The following is a 19,967-nucleotide window of genomic DNA, read 5'->3' as shown; positions in this document are numbered from 1 at the left end:
GAACACTTATTTTAAGCCAGAACATGCCTCCCTGTACCCCCTCCCCACTTAACATTTTAGCGGTAAGCCTGAGGCTCACAGAGGTTCAGCAAAGGAATTACGGTCTTAATGCTGGTAAGTGGAAGACGGAGAATCAAGCCCTATCAGTCTGAGGCATTCTTCATGGTGGGACCTTGGTTGTTTATCTTGCGTATCCAACACTTAGAAAATGTGCAACACATATTTGTTAAAGAAATGAAGGAATGAACAGATTCCCATGTTGGTGACTGTAATTTAACACTCTCACTAGATTACTCTGCAGCCATCTTTCTTTTTTTATATATTCATATTTATTTAATAAATTCTCTATTTTTGGACATTTAGGGCAGCTAGAGGTATTGTTGTAGATATTGCTGAGATGAATGTCCCTCTGACAATTGTCTGATTATTTTCTTTTTTGAAATTTTGCTTTAAGTTCTGGGATACATGTGCTGAATGTGCAGGTTTGTTACATAGGTATATATGTGCCATGGTGGTTTGCTGCACCTATCAACTTGTCATCTAGGTTTTAAGCCCCGAATGCATTGGGTGTCTGTCCTAATGCTCTGCCTCCCCTTGTCCCCCACCCCTTGACAGGCCCCGGTGTGTGATATTCCCCTCCCTGTATCCATGTATTCTCATTATTCAGCTCCCACTTATGAGTGAGAACATGTGGTGTTTGGTTTTCTGTTCCTGTGTTGGTTTGCTGAGAATGATGGTTTCCAGCTTCATCCATGTCTCTGCAAAGGACATGAACTCATCCTTTTTTGTGGCTGCATAGTATTCCATGTTGTATATGTGCCACATTTTCTTTATCCAGTCTATCATTGATGAGCATTTGGGTTGGTTCCAAGTCTTTGCTATTGTAAATAGTGCTCTGCAGCCATCTTTCTAAAATACAACTCTGACCCACTAATGACTGGTTAGATAAAAGTCATCACCACCACCCCTGAAACGACAACTCTTTATCTTACAGGAATTGCAGAGTTCCGGAAGCCCTAGCACCATGTTTTTCATACTGCAGCTTCTGACTGGTTAGGTCTTTATGTTGTCATTTTTGTAAATAAAATGGAATAAATAGAAAAGTATCTTTCAGGGCAGTTAGGTAATTATTTTGAGAAGTTCTTGTGTGTGCACTGCAAACCATGGACAATGTCTTCCTCACTGTGGGTCATAGTCAAGTTTGGAAACCACTGCTTTAGCACACTGAGTCCCTCTGGACACTTTTTGACTCCTCTGTTTTTGTATAGCTTGTCTCCTCAACTGGAAGGTTCTTCCCTTTTCTATGCCTGGGGAGCTTCTAGTCATCTTTCAAGTCCTAATTTAAATGTGTTAGTCACTCCGTGCTCACTCATTCTTTCCTCTGGTGGGCATCTGTTCCCATCGCGGGGTAGGTAGGTAGTTTTTCGTTTGCTGGTCTCCTCTCAAGCTGTGGTTAAAGGCAGGGAACATGCCATTTTTATTCATGTCATTCAAATGCCCATAACAGAGTTTTATCTACAGAATGGACTCTAAAATGCTCACTATTTCATAGAACCCTGTAATTAATTTTTATTGAACATACATTTAATCCATATGTTTTCTACGTTTTTTTTAAGAGACAGAGTCTTGCTCCATTGCCCAGGCTGCAGCACAGTGGCGTGATCATGGCTCACTGCATCCTCGAACTCCTGGGCTCAAGCAATCTTCCCGCCTCAACCTCCCAAAGTGCTGAAATTACAGGTGTGAGGCAACACACCTGGTCCCAATTTCTAATTATTGTCATATTCAGATTTTTAAAAGCAACATCATTCCTATGTTACTAATGCTTAAAAACAGTGAAAAGTTTTAAGACAACTCACATCCATTGACTGTGATGCTGGGGTCTGTTCTGAACGAGGTGAACACTATGCAACATGATTATGATGCAGTATGCTCCTAGTTTTTTCCAATGTGGATACAATCTCATTTAAATCAACAATGCCATCAGGAGCAGATTTCAGAAGATCCATACAGACCTGGCAAGGTGGCTCACGCCTGTAAACCCAGCGCTTTGGGAGGCCGAGGTGAGAGGATTGCTTGGGCCCAGGAGATTGAGACCAGCCTGGCCAACATAACAAGATTCTGTTTCAAAAAGAAAGAAGACCCATACACATTTTATCACAAAGAGCAATGCATCAAAAGGAGGCTTATTAACTCCTGGTGGAATAAAGCAGAACGCAAAGATCAGTAAAACTTAAATGCTTTGATTTCAACTAAATTTCTGTCTTTGTAAACAGGCATCAATGGGGATTTAAAGGAAACAAGCCATATACGACTTGGATTAAATCGGAAAATAATTTTCCCCCATCAATTTTGCTGTGTTCTTTAGATTTTCATTTAGTCATTTAGTTTTCCAGCTGCCTTTGGGAACACCTAGAATTCTAGACGAAATGTGCAAAGTAGCTCAGTTCCTAATGTGATGGAGGGTGGGTGGTTTTCTTTTCTTTCCACCTACACAGCACCGTGGGTGCTGCGCTTCATGACTGAAATGCTACAAAAATGCTTGGGAACAGCCCCCAGCCTCGACCACACAACCACTTCATGTGTGAGCTTCGCAGTTCTGTGTTGAGACACGTTCTGCTTCAAGACCAGTGGGTTTGCATTCTTGGCACAAAATTTCAAGACAGTATAAGCACTTGATGTTGCCACCTTTGTAGATACCACTGCCAGGTTTTAACCTGGCAAGTTAAAAGACTGTAAGGTTTTAACTTCTCTCACTATAGTTTCAGGCTATAAATAGAGGAGAACTAGGTAGGTGTTATTCCCTCAGCATGTGTGTGCACTGACTACAGTCGCAAAGAAAACGGAAGGTGACCTTGAGGACGAAAGGGCCATAAATCGTGACGGCAAATTATTGTACTAAATAAAGGAGAATGAAGCTGAGGAAAACAGTAGTACATCCAGTGAGGCTGGTCTGTATTTACACAGGTCAAATCATGTGACAAAATGTACCATCTAAGAAACAAATATTCCAGTTATCAACTTGGACTTGCAATCATCTTGGACTCAGATCTCAATTTAGTATCACAGAATATGAAAACTAAAAAGGAATTTGGCCAGGCTCGGTGGCTTATGCCTGTAATCCCAGCACTTTGGGAGGCTGAGGCGGGCGGATCACCTGAGGTCAGGAGTTTGAGACCAGCCTGGCCAACATGGTGAAACCCCGTCTCTACTAAAAACACAAAAAATTAGCTGGGCGTGGTGGCCGGCGCCTGTAATCCCAGCTACTCAGGAGGCTGAGACAGGAGAATTGCTTGACCCCAGGAGGCGGAGGCTGCAGTGAGCCAAGATCATGCCACTGCACTCCAGCCTGGGCAGCAGAGTGAAACTCCATCTCAAATAATAATAATAATAATAAATAAATAAAAACAAAAACGAATTTTACAATTATGATTTTATAATTTATATTTGTAAGATGTATCTAACATCATAGCCAGGGACAGAGCTGGGACTGCCACCCCATGGGGCCATGATGGGCAGGAAGCGGATGCTGGGTGTTTATTCTTTCTCAGATCCAAGTCCGCCCTTCTAGTTTCTATTCTGTGATCCTGGGACTGGCTCTCTGCAAACCCATTTCCTGTATTCCCTTGCTAGCTGGTGGGTTCTGACACTAGGAGGCAATGGTAGGAGAGTGGAAAGCGGGAGGAGGAGGAACTTTTCTTCCTTTTTCTAGTTCTCGTCTGTGTCCCTACAGCAATAGAAGATAGTGATGACTCCAGTTTCCAGATTGTTTTGGCAGCTCAAGTATGTGGCTGTACCCATCTGTGGTGGCACACCAGCTGTGCCATCCCCCAATCAGAGGATTGGGCCCCAGACATTTGGTGGGTGTCTCCTTCCCCACTGGAAGTCCAAGCACTGTGGTGGCATCTCCTCCGAAGTCTAAGTGCCAGCCGCGTGGGGACCTCTCCTATGAGCTCCTCCGCGTGGGGACCTCTCCTATGAGCTCCTACGTTATGGTATCCCTACTTTTTCCTAGGGGTGGTAGTTACTTCCTGAATTTGTTTTTATTTTTTAAATAACTACTCCTTGAGGAGCAGGGCTAACACATAAGCAGTGTACCCAGAGTCGGACCCTGAATGTATTCATATCTGTTACCTCAATATCCCCTTTTTGCTTCTTAGCCTTCCAACATCTGAGTAACCATTTCCTGTCTTCACTCACCTCTGCTGTAACACCTACCACGGTTTTCCTACTGGACCCTGACTGACACAGACCTTGCTATCAAAAGTGCATTTACTGCCCCCTTGGCACACATATGTCTTACGAAGACATTTGGGGTACTTGCTCCTTCCTGCTCAACAGGTCCAACGTCACAGAACAGTGTGATGTCCTGAGGAGGCTCAAAAGAATCAAGATCCCTGTAGACCAGATTATAGCAAGAACAGAAAAATTCACATAGCCAGGGTATTACGCTGATTTCTCAAGAGTAAGGACTTCTTTCTCACCAAGTTGATTCATTTAGATTTGATATATAAAAATTACATGAATTCATTTTGTTAACAAGAATGTGATCCAAAAATGTCTTTTTCAAGTCAATGCTATTCTTTAGCAGCATCTGTTTAATTGAAAGCAAGTGAAGAAATCTAAATAATCGTGAATTCTCTGCCAGATGGCAATCATCACCCAAATTTGTGTTAGGCACCGATTATACTAGTAGCAAACAAATGCATTCAGGGGGTCGCTTTTCATTGAGCGACTAGTGCTTCAACTTTGCCCATCATAAGCAACTGTCAACAGTTCCAAGTGAGCTGAAGGCATTTATGACACTAGTTTGTGAGGCTATTTTGACTGCATTATTCTTTCCCTCACTGACCTGTGGCAGAGACTGCTAGTTGTCCCCAGACATATGAGTTAAGATGGGCTAAGTTATGTTGCAGTAAAAATTAACTTCAAATAAATCTCAGTGCTTTGATACAGTTCATGTTGCATGTAGATTGGCAGAGGCTCCATTCCCATTCAGTCTCTGAGGGATCCAGGCCAGTGGAAGCTCCAGTGCCTTGTAGCTACATCTGGAACCTGTGGCTTCCTTGGCTGCCTTGGCAGGAGAGAGCTACTGGAGACTATAATCTTGTCACCACGTGTCACTTCCCGTCATAGCCAATTGGTTAGAACAAACCAGATGGCCTCACTAATAGGTTCCATCTTTTGGTTCCCAGAAGGGGAGGGGAACCAGAACTTGATAGACACTTGAGTATCTACCATATCCAGTTCCTATTCTTCCCTTCTTGAATAGCAACAGAATTCTTGCTCGTTAGCTGGGCACGTGGCTGTACCTCCCTCCTCTAAACATGACATTTCTAAGTCTAAGTGGCTAAGCTGTGACCAATGGATGTCAGTTAAAGAGTGGTCACAACCTGCTGGAAGTATCCTTAAGGACAGGAATTGTACCCTTCTTCTCCTTCTTCACCCTTCCTGCTGGCTAGCATGTAAATAATACCTACTATTATGGGGTGGGCTCCAGCAGCTCCCTTGGATTTTGAAGTGACCTTGGGAATGGAAGCCAAGCACGAAGAACCAATACCTGGAAGGGGCCTTGGTTCCTGACCCCTTGGAGAACAATACCAACTCGGGACTGTCTTCTTCCTAAATGTGTGAGAGAAATAAACTTGTTTTGTTTAAGCCGCCGTTGTGTGTTGTGTGCATGTGTTGTGTGCAGCTGAATTTAATCCTTACTAATATGGAGCCCCAGTGCAAAGTCTGTTACGGATTCTTTTCTCAACAAGTAATATCCCTCTTCCCCTTCCATGGTCGGAATCAACTGATAGACATAAAAAGATAGAGGTAAAAATCGCCCTGCTATTACTAATAAAGCTGATGGGGATGTGGCTTTAGATTGGTGAGCAAAAGGGCTAGTTAGCACTTCCTCCTGAAATGGACAGATTATCTGCCTCTGTTACTGACCTAACTTAGGTTTCTTGGCCTCAGCACCATTGGCACGCTGGACCTGGTGACCGTCGCTGGGTTTATCCTGTACACTAGGTTTAGCAGCATCCCGTCCTCCACTCCTAGATGCCAATAGCACTCCAGTCATGATAATCAAAACTGTCTCCAGACATTGCCCAGTGTCCCCTGGGGAAAAAAATGTCCCCAGCTGAGAAAAACTGGCACAACTGAACAACTGCAGGAGCACCCCTCAGGTCAATCCAGATGCATATCTCCACAGGCAGGAAATTCCCGAACAGAGGAAAGCCAAAGCGACCGAGCCTTTCATGTCCAGTTCCCTTTTCCATACTCAGAGAAGCCACCCTCTTTGCTTCCAAAAGAGTGACTGAGGGAGTAGCAGAGGCCAACAGTGTCACTCTAATCCAGGTTCCTCTACACGGAAGCCTAATGCTAGCGTAGTTCTGAAAATGCTCCCTTCTTTTGTCATCAGCCCTGTGTACAGAGATTCATTTTTCCCGACAGCCTAAATTTTCACAAGCATTAGCTAGAAATAACGTGAATGACTGGTTGGATACAATTACTTTCATTCGAAATAAAAGAATGGGAACTAGAAAGGCTCAATGAGCAAGAATAAAGACATTTGGGCCAGCGCTATTTTTTTTTAAGGGTGGCCGGCCACTGCTTTGAGTCCATGTGTTTATCCTGAGAGTCACTGCGAGTGTTTGGAGAAAGGAGGAAGTGTATTGTGTGGGGGGTGCACATGGGTGCACAGGCGCCTCTTCAGCTCTCTCAAGAGAAGGAGAGCTGCCTGTAGTTACGAACCCTTGGGTAGAATAAGCTCGGGCCTCAGCACCTCTTTAAACTCTAAAACATTAAACACCCCACAAAGCTTTTGTTTACATATGTATTATACTGACTGATATGTAAAGTATTGCACATTAAAACTAAGAAATTATATAAGCATTTAATCCATCTAAAAATAAAAATGGTAAACACAATACATGTTAAATATTTTTACGAAAAAAACTACGTTTTCCAAGACAAAAACAATTTAGTGAAGATGGCATTATTTTACATTTCACAAATCTCTTAAAGTCTGGGCCAATAGAAGACAGATGGATTTTCCTATCGGCTTGTGTGAATTCTGCTGTGATACGTTTTGGTTTACATACATAAAGAAAAACCCAGCCTCATATAAATATGTAGTTGGAAAATGGAAAGTTGTTTTAATAGCCTCTTCGGATCCCAAAGGCCATCCTTCCTTGAAACTACATCAGAACTCGCCAAGTGGTAGCTTCAATGTGAGTTGCAACCCTCCACCTATGGGCATCTCGCCTTCGAGACCTGGGGTCTGGGGCCGCTCCTCCGGCTGCGGTGATGGCCACCTTGCTTGACCCACACCTTGGCTTTGGAGACCCGCATCTCCCAGGCCATACTGTCACTCTTCCTCACTTCTCCCACCGCTTCTCCTTTATACCATGTCCCCCTTTCTTCTCTCCCTGTCCTGTCATCCTGGCTCTTTCCTCCTTTTGTTTTTTGCTCCTTTCTTTACCTCCTCTCAGCAGATCTTCCCTTGCTTCTCTGAGCCCTCGCCTCCTGTCCTCTGAAGGCCAGGCTGAAAGCCCCAAACATCATCCCTTTCCCACCTGACTGGAGTGACAATAGGGCCTAAGGCCAACAAGGCACCAGGTCTGTCTTTAGCAATCAGAGAAACTACAAAAGCAAAAGATAAAGCCAGGAGAAGGCACTGCCTTAAGCTGCAGCTAACACCTGGCAAGGCTGGGGTGCACCGCTTGGAGGGTGGGGTAAGCCAATCGCTAATAGAATTGAAAAGCCAACTTTGAAACACTGTGATACAATGGGTTGCTTTTAATGACGCAGGTGGTTTTATTCTGATTTTCATTTTTAATTATGTTAATCAAGTGGCCCATTTCTGAGATATGAAGAAACAGTTTCATGTACGAAAGTGAAACGCTGGTTCTGTCTTAAGCCCCTCAAGCCCTCAGCGGCACCATCATTCACTTGCTAACTTTGGGCATTCACTTGCTAACTTTGGGCATTCGCTTGACTCCGCCAATACATGCATCCCTGGGGCCAAAGCCGTCAAAAGGGAGGCACAAAAGGAGTCGTAGCTGTCTCAAGTACAGGGGGGCTCATCTTTTGCTGAGGCAAAGGACAATTAGTTAGATGTGCTTTAACTTTTAGCAAAATGCAAATTTGGCAATCATTTTTTTTTCATTACAAATGCAGTTTGTTAGTTACTGAAGTCACCTTTTTTTTTTTTTTTTAATTTTAGATGGAGTCTCGCTCTGTTGTCAGGCTGGAATGCAGTGGTGCAATCTCGGCTCACTGCAACCTCTACCTCCCGGATTCAAGTGATTCTCCTGCCTTAGCCTCCCGAGTAGCTGGGACGACTAGTGCGCGCCACCAGGCCCGGCTAATTTTTGTATTTTTAGTACAGACAGGGTTTCACCATGTTGGCTAGGATGGTCTCGATCTCTTGACCTTGTGACCCACCTGCCTCAGCCTCCCAAAGTGCTGGATTACAGGCGTGAGCCACCACGCTTGGCCTGAAGTCATCTTTTAAAAAAAATTCTCAGGGTCAGGTGTGGTGGCTCATGTCTGTAATCCCAGCCCTTTGGGAGGCCGAGGTGGGCAGATCACTTGAGGTCAGGAGTTCGAGACCAGCCTGGCCAATGTGGTGAAATCCTGCCTCTACTAAAAAAATACAAAAATTAGCCAGCTGTGGTGGCCCATGCCTGAAATCCCAGCTACTCTGGAGGCTGAGGCATGAGAATCACTTGAACCTGGGAGGCAGATGTTGCAGTGAGCTGAGATCACACCACTGCACTCCAGCCTGGGTGACAGAGCGAGACTCCGTTACAAAAAAAAAAAAAAAAAAAAAATTTTCTTGGGAGTTGGGTCGAATAATGTAGTCAGGTCAGGTCACTTATCAACCGGCAACAACTTACTGAACGTTGTATTAGTCCATTCTCATGCTGCTAATAAAGACATATCCAAGACCGGGTAATTTATAAAGGACAGAGGTTTAACTGACTCACAGTTCAGCATGGCTGAGGCCTCAGGAAACTTACAATCATGGTGGAAGGGGAAGCAAACACGTCCTTCTTCACATAATGGCAGGAGAGAGAAGAATGGGAGCCGATCCAAGGGGGAAGCCCCTTATAAAAGCATCGGATCTTGTGAGAACTTACTATCACGAGAACAGGATGGAGGAAACAGCCCCCATGATTCAATTTTCTCCATCTGGTCCCTCCCACAACACATGGGGATTATGGGAACTACAATTCAAGATGAGATTGGGGTGGGAACACAGCCAAACCATATCATTCTCTCCCTGGCCCCTCCCAAATCTCATGTCCTCATAATTCCAAACATAACCCTGCCCTTCCAACAGTCCCCCAAAGTCTTAGCTCATTCCAGCATTAACTCAAAACTCCAAGTCCAAAGTCTCATGTCAGACAAGGCAAGTCCCTTCCACCTATCGGCCTGTAAAACCAAAAGCAAGTTAGTTACTTCCTAGGATTGGGTAAATACACCCGTTCCAAATGGGAGAAATTGGCCAAAACAAAGGGGCTACGGGTGCCATGCAAGTCCAAAATCCAATACGGCAGTCATTAAACCTTAAAGTTCCAAAATGATCTCCTTTGACTCCATGTCTCCCATCCAGGTGATGTTGATGCAAGAGGTGGGCTCCCACGGCCTTGGGCAGCCCCACCCCTGTGGCTTTGCAGGGTACACCCCCACCCCCATCTTGGTTGCTTTCACAGGCTAGTGTTGAGTGTCTGGGACTCTTCTGGGTGCACAGTGCAAGCTACCATTCTGGGGTCTGGAGGATGGTGGCCCTGTTCTCACAGCTCCACCAGGCAGTGCACCAGTCGGGACTCTGCGTGGGGGATCCAACCCCATATTTCCCTTCCACACTGCCCTAGCAGAGGTTCTCCAGAGAGTAAACTTCTGCCTGGACATCCAGGTGTTTCCATACAGCCTCTGAAATCTAGGCAAAGGTTCCCAAACCTTAATTCTTGACTTCCGTGCACTCATAGGCCCAACACCATGTGTAAGCCACCAAGGCTTGGGGATTGCACCCTCTGAAGCAACAGCCTGAGCTTTATATTGGCCCCTTTTAGACAAGGCTGGAGCTGAAGAAGTTAGGATGCAGGGCACCATGTCCCAGTGCAGCATAGAGCAGGGGGGCCCCTCATAGGCCCCCAGGCTTGTGATAGGAGGGGCTGCTGGAAGGTCTCTGACATGCCCTGGAGACATCTTCCCCATTCTCTTGGTGATTAACATTTGACGTTACTTGTGCAAATTTCTGCAGCCAGCTTAAATTTCTCCCCAGAAAATGGAGTTTTCTTTTCTATCCCATCATCAGGCTGCAAAATTTTCCAAACTTTTATGCTCTGCTTCCACTCGAACACTTTGCTGCTTAGAAATTTCTTCTGCCAGATACCCTAACTCATCTCTCTCAAAGTTCCATGGACCTCTAGGGCAGGGGCAAAATGCTACCAGTCTCTTTGCATAGCAAGAGTGACCTTTACTCCCGCTTCCAATAGGTTCTTCATCTCCATCTTGACCACCTCAGCCTGGACTTCACTGTCCATATCACTATCAGCAATTTGTCAAAGCTATTCAACAAGTCTCTAGGAAGTTCTAAATGTTTCCCACATTTTCCTGTCTTCTTCTGAACCCTCCAAACTGTTCCAACCTCTGCCTGTTACTCAGTTCCAAAGTTGCTTCCACATTTTCGGGTATCTTTACAGCAGCGCCCCACTGTGTGGTACCAATTTACCGTATCAGTCCATTCTCACACTGCTAACAGACATACCCAAGACTGGGTAATTTATAAAGGAAACAGATTTAATTGACTCATAGTTCACCATGGCTGGCTCAGGAAACTTACAATCATGGTGGAAGAGGAAGCAAATATGTCTTTTTCTTCATATGGTGGCAGGAGGGAGAATGAGAGCCGAGCGAAGGGAAAAGCCCTCTATTAAACCATTAGATCTAGTGAGAACTTACTATCACGAGAACAGGATGCAGGGAAACAGTTCCCATGATTCAATTACCTCCACCTGGTCCCTCCCACGACACATGGGGATTATAGGAACTACAATTCAAAATGAGATTTGGGTGGGGACACAGTGAAACCCTATCATACACTACATTAATATGAGAAATACATATTAAGACATGACCTTACACTCTGACAACATGGAATGGCAGCTGGGAATTTAGCCGCAACAACTTCTGAGGAAGGAAGATGGCCGCCTGCGTGCTGTGTAGAAACTGCATGTAGGGAGGAGTAAAGGGGAGGCATGGGTGAAGCCAGGTCCAGAATAGAGATGCGATTTTGAAACACAGAGAACAGGAAGAGGATAGGATAAGAGCAAAGGCAGGGAGATGGGAAAGTTCACTGTGTGCTTCAGGTAGTGATGAGACCGATTTACTGGGGTGAAGGTCTGCGAGGCAGGTACCAAGGCAGGATTGGAAAGCGAGGCTTGGGCCCTTCTATATCCAGAGTCTGCACTTCAGCCTGAAGGAAACACGGATCACTCAAGGTTTCTGAAGGTAGAAGCGGTGCACACAGAGATGGGATAGCGAGGTTGGAAAGGTTAGGGTTAGTGAGGCAGAGGTGGGACAATGAGGTTGGAAAGGTTAGGGTTAGTGAGGAGGAAGGGCCCAGAAAAAAGTTCATGGGATGCTTATTTTATCTGTTTTAAAAATCAGAGACCAAACGCCAAAAGATGGAGTGACTCGAGAGATACTTCATTTATAACACACATCTGTAATTTACAAAGGATTTTCGTTTACATGATCTCATTTTACCTTCAGAACAATTTGTAAAGGAGAACATTTGTCACATTCACAAGTTAAGGAACTGCTGCTCAGAAATGATGGCATTACCTTTGGTAAAACCTTTTGTCGGTTTTTGGGACACTGCCTTCTCCCTCCCCACCCGCCCCATTATTCCTTCTCAGGAGACTTCTTCTGTATTTCTCCTTAAATATAGATGCCCTTAGGCCTGCTGTACTCTTTAGATACCTCTCCTACTCTTGTGGTTTAAACTATCACATCTAAACTGACGTCTGCCTAACCTACTGTACAGCTCAGACTTTTCCACTGAGCACCTGACCTACATACACACAACAACCTGCCCAACTCTTGCTTTCATCAAGCATGTCCCAAACCTAAGTTTTATCCTAGGCTTGCTCTTCCTCCTGTATTCGCCATTCTGTCAAGCGGTACGACTGACTGATCCAGTGATGATCAGCAGTGCCCCCTGCAGCTTTTCTTTGGCTAATTTCAAATAATAAAACAGAGGGAGGAAAAGCATTGAGGCTAACCACTGGGGGAGGAGCACACTTCATCCCCAGGTGCACAGAAACACACCGGCAGGACTGCTGCAGGAAGGGGCTGGTGCTCAGCAGAGGGACAGGACTGGCAAAAGCCACCAGAGCTCAGAGGTATGTGAATCCTAAACACTCAGCATTATTTTTTAATACTTGGATTTTGGATTCCAATTTTAAATCTTTTTAAACACAGTCTGAATTTGAAGTCGCTTCAAATATTTCTTTAAAAGCAATATTCAAACGATACAGGAATCTTGTATGATAGACAAACCAAATATTGTTATTCTGATCTTACAATTCACTCACTCCACTCACTTATTTGTTCAGACATTTATTGAGCACTTCTTAAGGGCCAGGCATGGTGTGAGGCACTGGGATATAACAGTGATTATGACAAAGTCCCTCAAGGAGCTCACAGTCTAATGGTAAACTACAGAGTAAACTGAGGCACAGAGTGGTAAATGACTTACCCAATGAGGTAGAAATAGCTAGGTATGTGAAAATGTGGGAGCAGAGCTGAAGAGAGGGCAAAGGTACAACTTGTCCTAAGTAAAACCCCTTGGACTGACTCAACAGCAAGGCTGCATACACCAACATTATAAAATCTACTTGCAAAAGCCTTAAAGGAGTTTCCAATGATCACCATGACTGAATTCATGTTTCACAATGAACTCAGCTATTTCCTGATGGCATTTCTATCCCTGCCCCCAAAGCCACTGGGCAGGCCACCAATCTGCTGGGAGACAGCTTAAACCAAGAAGTATCTGACTCCAATTTTAGCACTGAAAACCATATTAAAATACTTTAATTAAATCCACAAACATAAATGTGTAGCACATTTATGATACTTCTACATGTAGAAGTTTGGAAAAACTCTCTTCTAACCCTCATCCAGAGGATTCTAATAAGTTATAGATACCAAAGAGATTAGAGAATTTGTCTGTCACTTTCCATATATACATTATTTTGGCTGTACAAGGGTGAAAAGTGTCACTCAGACATATTTCGTAAGTAATCTAAACATTATACAGATATATACAAAGACATCACATTTAAATTTGTGTGTACATCTATGCAATGTACAACAGTAACTGCAAACATGAACCAGTGTAAGGCAATTTCTTTTGTGATCTATGACATACTCCTTGAAGGGAAGGGTAGAGTCCACGAAGAACTGTCCATTTCAGCCCGACTGTCTGTCTTCATGACACTCTGTGATGAAGCTACTTCAGGAGGCAAGATGTCTATTTCACTGACAAAAAGCAGTGAATAATTATAAAAGGAGTTGTTTTCAAATGTGGAAACCACAGTTACTCAGTAATCTACGTGGTGAACTCCTCAAAGACACTACTGGCCATGATGCCGCTACTGAGAACGAGAGCACTTCATGGATGATTTATTGCTCTGAGAATCAAATTTGATGCGTAATTCTCCACGAAGATGTTCCCAAAAAACTCAGTGATACATAAATTCTCAAATGCCATCAGTTGCTTACTTCAAGCAATTCTTCACTTTGCTGAGGATTTTCTTCTGAAAAAGAACACGAGAGAGAAATACACCTAAGTGAAGGTCTGACAGGCAAATACGTAAAAGAATACGCAATCTGACTACTTCAGAAAACCCTGAAGATGCCTGGTCAAGAACACGTATTCTCAGGTTAATGGCATAAGGCTAATTTTTTCAGCCTCTCAAGAATAAACTGGAACTCTAACTTGTACCTGAAAGCACCCGTCCGAGAATGGAGGAAGCCTTCCCTTATTAGGGCTTTATTAGTTTCTTTTGGAGCCATCACGACTCCCCCAGTCTTTGTAATCCTTGTGTCTTTGTGCTGTTGTCTGCATGTGGGCAACAGCCCCCTCTTCTGGTCATTACAGGTATTCTTTGTCAGTGAAAGCTTCCTCTCCGTCCAGCCTGTGGCTCTACAAGGGACAGCTGAAGACCACCCTGGCTCGCAGTGCTTGTCGGGTTCTCCAGTTGGCTGGGTCTTTGTTCGGATGTCAGTGGAGCTGCTGGCTGGGCACTGTGATGGCTTCTGCCCAGGCCGGTCACAGGATGCTGGCCCCCTGCTCAGGCATTTCCACTATTTGGGATCTGCTGTTGGACAGTGCTGCAAGCTGGGTTCCGAGGTTAGATGGAGTCACTGCTCTGGCCAGATGGGTCCAAAGGCGACGTCCTTAGAAATGTGCAACTGAGGACTGACTCTTGTGGAGCGGGCTGTTGGCTGAGTTGAGTGGGTGTTTGACTGCCTGGGTCAAGCAGGTCTAGCCCCTTCCCTTCTCCAAGATGTGCAGAAGGGGAAATCTCCCGGCCGGGTCATGGGCAGGCTCTTTGGCTGAGTGGAGCTGCTGTTTGACTGAAAGCCTGCCCTATTCAGAGACCATCGTAAGTTCGTATCACCATGGGACCAAACAGAATTCTAAGTTTTCACTGCTATCAAAACTACAGAAATTTAACTATAATGTTCACAGAAACATTCTAAACTACAGTAAGAGTTGTGTTGTAATTTTTTACTCATGTTTTTGTGGATAGGAAGAGTAAAAATATCTTAAGGCCATAATACACATTAATAAAATTATGCATGCTTAATTAAAATACTGTCAGAATCACTGGTATATTTACCTTCCTCAGGGCCTTCTGGATGAGTGCTCTCAGATGAAGAAGTCCCGACACCTTCAGACCTTTTGTTACTGGTCTGACCCTGCTCCACTTCACACAAATAGACATCGATAGGTCCATTGGTGCTCCTTATGTGCACTGTGATAGAGTCCTAGCAAAGGACACAGGAATCGTCAAGATGAATGAAATAATAAATCATATTTTTTCACTCACTAGAACTGCAAAAATTTTGAGACATTTGAGAAAATCACCTTAGCTGTAGTCACATTAAAGCACTGGCCAATTCACATGCTGAAGACAGCTACAGTTGATGCTGCAGTAATGGCTTCAGAGCTATCATGTGAAAACCTCAGTACTCAAGAGCCTGTCTTTTTCTACTCAGGAGCTGACCCTTCAAGGAGGCCGTACTTCAGTCAAAAATCAGTGTTTTGATGACAAAGAACTCTAGAATACCCTAGTATCACAGGATAAATATGTGCTTGGATTTCCAGACCAACGAACAGGTCTTGAGATAATGGAAGGGCCATTCTTTTGTCCAGTTGAAAGAATAGGAAAAGATCAAAATACATCTCAAGTAAAACGTCAAAAAAATCGTTTAGAATATTTATAAAGGACTGTAACTCATTATGATATTCACATCCTTTGATTTCAGATTTCCTCAGGACTAAAATACTTTTTTTCCATAAGATATCAGGCAACTTGAGTGCTTCTACGCGGAATTACGCTAAATTCTTAAGGAACAGCTCCGGCTATACATGACTGCTTTAATTGGGAGCTGCTTCAACTATAACAAAGTCTGTTTTCTCCCCTTTAATGCAGTTAGGCCTGGCCTAGACACACAGACACCACTGCTCCCTCCCACTCCACACCTCACTGTGATCTTATACCACGGTGAATCTGTGGAGATGCAGCCTCTCAGACAGTCTCAGAGCCTCACTTGTCCTTGCTATGACTTCCTGGTACCTGACAAGTGGGCTAGAGAACATCTGTGCTCAGCTTCTAGAGTACCAGGTCACAACTGGTTTGAATGATAAATCCTGTACAATTTAATAGATATTTCTAAACAATAACATTCCACTAAATTAGGTGTTGTCAAACTTCCATAAAGGCTGAGATGGTAAATATTTCTGGCTTTGCGAGTCACACTATCCCTGTCATAACCTCTGAACTCTGCCACTATAGTATGAAAGCAGTCAGAGACAATATGTAAACAAATGTGCATGTGGCTGTGTCCTAATAAAATTATTTCTAAGAACAAGGAGCAGGCCGGATCCGACCTGAAGGCCAGTTTGCCAACCATCACACTAGGTCCCCAGATCGTCACGGTCAGGCTCTGGCCAAGAGGGCCCATGTGCAGAGACTTTACATGGGACTCTAAGAGAAGCCTCAGGTATGATCAAACGCTCAGCCAGATTTAGCAATTACAGTCTGAAGTAGCTCACAGCATAGGGAAAAAGCCAAAAATTCACTAGTCTCTGCAGAATGAATTATTATGCCCCAAAGTAAAGATGTGTTGATTAGCAGTTTCTTACTTAAAAATAAAACAACCAGGAAACATCACCAAGAAATCATAACTTGAGTGTGACTGAGGTAAATGAAAGCCAGCCCTTAACCCATATACTGTGGAGTAATACAGGGCTCACTTGAACAGTGGTCTGCTGGGGACAAAAGGAAAAACGGGTCAAGAAAATATTCTTCACTAGGCAGGAGGCAAACCCCCAGGGCAATGCAGAGGGCTGCACTATGAGCACCGATGGGTCTATCAAGGCTGTCAGTCTTGAGGATGTGTCCCAAGAATGGCCACATTCCTTGGTTCTGATTCTGTCCTCATCAAGCAGCCTTCTGATGCAATTATCTTTCAATGCAAATTTTTCTGCAAGGGAAAGAACGCACTGAGCAGCTGGCGGCTGACAAAAATATGTTCATTTACACAGAAATCCTACTTTTCCATTTTAAATTCAGAACCTAGTGTCCTGGTTTATTCATCAGTCTTTCAAGAGTTTGTTAATTCCCCAGTGCCTTGGCTGAGAACAGACCTTACTTTTGGAACTTTAAGACGGGCCAATTCTTGGTGATTCTTCTAAGAAGCATTGCAGTACAATAGTGAAAAGCAAACTATGAAGTCACACTAACTGGGTTTGCATTCTGGTGATCCTGAAAAAGTTAACTCATCTTTGTGAACTTTCGGTTCCTCATCTTTAAGATAATAATGACGACTACTTGACTTGCTGTGTTAGTTGAAGCAAGTTAAAATGTGTGAAGTGCCTTGAGCAGTATCGGATGTACAGTGCACGTGCATACAACGGCTCTTAAGTATGACTGCAATAAATCACAGCCTAAGCAGTCGGCCCTCATCCCTCTTTAGATCTCTTTAAAAATGCGGGGTTACCTACTTCTCTGGGAGCTGGAACATCCAATCTGGTTTCTGCTGGAGCTTTGACTGCAATGACGATCTGTTCATGGAAAGCCTGAATGCTATGAATGTCTTGATAGGTCACATATGCTAGCGTAAAACTCAGTCAAGGATCTCTACACAGAATGCTGTTTATTGGGGAGGTAATTTATCTCTAGTAATTTAGTAACGCAAGAGTAATGTTAGAATGTTTTTAGTTTTTATGAGACACAAGTTCACCATTAAGGAAAGCAGTAAAAAAAAAAAAAAATTTCACTGATAATCTTTATTATTCATATAAAATTAAGATTTTTATGAAGGGTTTTACAATATTTACAACTCAACCTAAAGAGTTTCTTTAAGCTGTACTATTATGATTATGATGGCAATTTCTGGAGAAAAATATTAATAAAGTCTGAGTCCCTAACACAAATACACCACACGAAGAAATGCAAATTTTCATCCTATTCCCTTTTCAGTTATAGTAAGCTAGATCTTACTGTAACTTTGAGAAAAAACACTCAGGGCTTTGACAAGAATCTCCTAAAATGAAAGATGGAAAAAAATCTATAAAAAGGCATAAATGACTTAGAGATTAAGTTTCTCAAGACTATCATGTATGATGTTACTTCATCCAAAATTACTTTCCATCTCACTACCTGAATCTTTTTCATCTTGTCTCACTGTGTTGCCTCAAATTTTACCAATTAAGTGATTTACTGGGTTTCCCTAGCATTTTTTTTTTTCTGATTGGCTGCAGTAATGTTGGTGCTTATTTTTTCTTTTCCTTCCAGTAACTGTTCTGTGGGAATAGAGGTTTTTGACTGCTGGAGAGAGTTTTAAGTAAATCTGAGGTATGGGATAGCTCGGAATCAGTGAGCCCCTCAAAGGGTGCCACAGGAACAGCACAGCATACAGGTTTAAGACACCCAGGATGTCAGTACCAAAGACAAGGCTCCCCCAGCCCCACCCCCCAGCTCCCTGAGACATTGAGTTTCAAAGCAAAACTGCTATTAAGCAACAACATGCTTCTGTGGACACAAATGGCAGTAAGCACCACTTCAATGGCAATTCACTGTTTCAGAAATCAACTTCCATTCACAAATTTCTAGGAAAAACATGAACTTCACAAATGCCAACAAATATTTTATTATCCTTACAGTATTCAGACTATAAAAATGAATACTCCACTATTTTAAGTGGTACCATCAACCTTGGTTTGGTACTCTACCCCTGACGTCATCATCCAGAATTTAATTTAAGAAACGCCACACAGAAGTTAAAAAACCTACTGTTTGTGTATGTTTGAGGCTATACTACTACCAACTTTTGCTTAACTTTTTTTGTTTTTTTGAGACGGAGTTTTGCTCTTGTTGCCCAGGCTGGAGTGCAATGGCGCCATCTCCGCTCACCGCAACCTCTGCCTCCCAGGTTCAAGTGATTCTCCTGCCTCAGCCTCCCAAGGAGCTGGGATTACAGCCATGTGCCACCACGCCTGGCTAATTTTGTATTACTTTAACTTTTAATGGTCTAATTTTATATCTTAAATATATAAATTAAGTCCCCAAGCTGACTCTACTACTTAAGTAATCTGTTTTGGAAGCAGAAATTTTAAAAAGGTATAGACTTAAAGGATATCTTTCATTTTCTTTGTCATCTGTTAACTCAAACAGCTGCTGAGCACAATCCTTAATTAACTCATCCAAAGCATCTTCCATTGCTGATAAGTCAGAAAGTTCCTCCTGTAGCTTCTTTTGTTGGGGAACTGCTCCAAAATTGCTAAGATCAGATCCTCTTTAAAAGAAAAAAAAAGTCACCATCAATACCAACTACGAGATAACAAAGTAATTTCAAGTTAGGTTATTGGAACTTCTCCAAATGCTTACCATAAGTGTTTTCCACAACAATAGAAACTAGGGACTTCTAACTTCTGCCGTCTTTGTTCTAGACAGCCATTACTCCTTCTGTACATAAATTATTTATAGTTCTTCATCTTATAGAGTCTTTTTCAAAAAAATATATTACACCTAACAGAAATTAGTAACAGCAGAGACAGCCTAAGGAAACAAAAAGGGCACTGAACTAAGAATCAGTAACATGCAGCTTCAGCCTCAGTCCTAGTACTTACAGCTTCTGATAAGTTATAATCTTACAGTACTTGAGTTCCTACATATGAAAACAAAGTGTTGGCTAAATGACAGTTTCTCTGCTAAAATGTGATGAGTCTGTATTTTTCCCTAGTGTACACATTCTATCTGAATATAATGATTATATTCATCATTTAAAAAAAGACATTATTTTCAGGCCAGGCATGGTGGGTCATGCCTGCAATCCCAGCACTTTGGGAGGCTGAAAGCAGGTGAATCAACTGAGGTCAGGAGTTACAGACCAACCTGGCCAACATGGTGAAACCCCGTCTCTACTAAAAATACAAAAATTAGCCGGGCGTGGTGGCGTACGCCTGTAATCCCAGCTACTGGGGAGGCTGAGGCAGGAGAATCACTTGAACCCAGGAGGTAGAGGTTGCAGTGAGCCGAGATTGTGCCACTATACACTCCAGCCTGGGTGACACAGCACGACTCCGTCTCAAAAAAAAAAAAAAAAAAAAAAAAAAAAAAGACATACATATTTTATTTAGTTATTAGTGTCTACTCCAATATGAT

At 43.2% G+C, this 19,967-nt stretch overlaps 1 protein-coding gene across 7 annotated transcripts in view; it reads right to left on the bottom strand.

Moving 5' to 3' along the window:
- E2F6 (E2F transcription factor 6) overlaps positions 1–19,967 on the bottom strand; it is a 40,340-nt gene that overhangs the window by 6,473 nt on the left and 13,900 nt on the right. For 4 of the 7 annotated variants that reach the window (XM_054548395.2, XM_054548398.2, XM_054548396.2 and 1 more), the window contains 3 exons: positions 18,943–19,098; positions 17,306–17,420; positions 14,916–15,063 (listed from right to left, as the gene is read on the bottom strand). In XM_054548395.2, coding sequence (XP_054404370.1) covers positions 14,916–15,063; positions 17,306–17,420; positions 18,943–19,098 — 419 coding nt within the window. Of the gene's footprint in view, positions 1–11,691; positions 14,663–14,915; positions 15,064–17,305; positions 17,421–18,942; positions 19,099–19,967 lie in introns of those variants that run through there. The other 3 variants (XM_024242714.3, XM_063713781.1, XM_024242713.3) reach the window with 2 other exon arrangements.

This window comes from Pongo abelii, chromosome 12 (genome assembly GCF_028885655.2).
Source record: "Pongo abelii isolate AG06213 chromosome 12, NHGRI_mPonAbe1-v2.0_pri, whole genome shotgun sequence".
Taxonomy (NCBI): Eukaryota; Metazoa; Chordata; class Mammalia; order Primates; family Hominidae; genus Pongo; species Pongo abelii.
The sequence above is the reverse complement of the archived record's forward strand: the minus strand, read 5'-3'. Positions and strand labels throughout refer to the sequence as shown.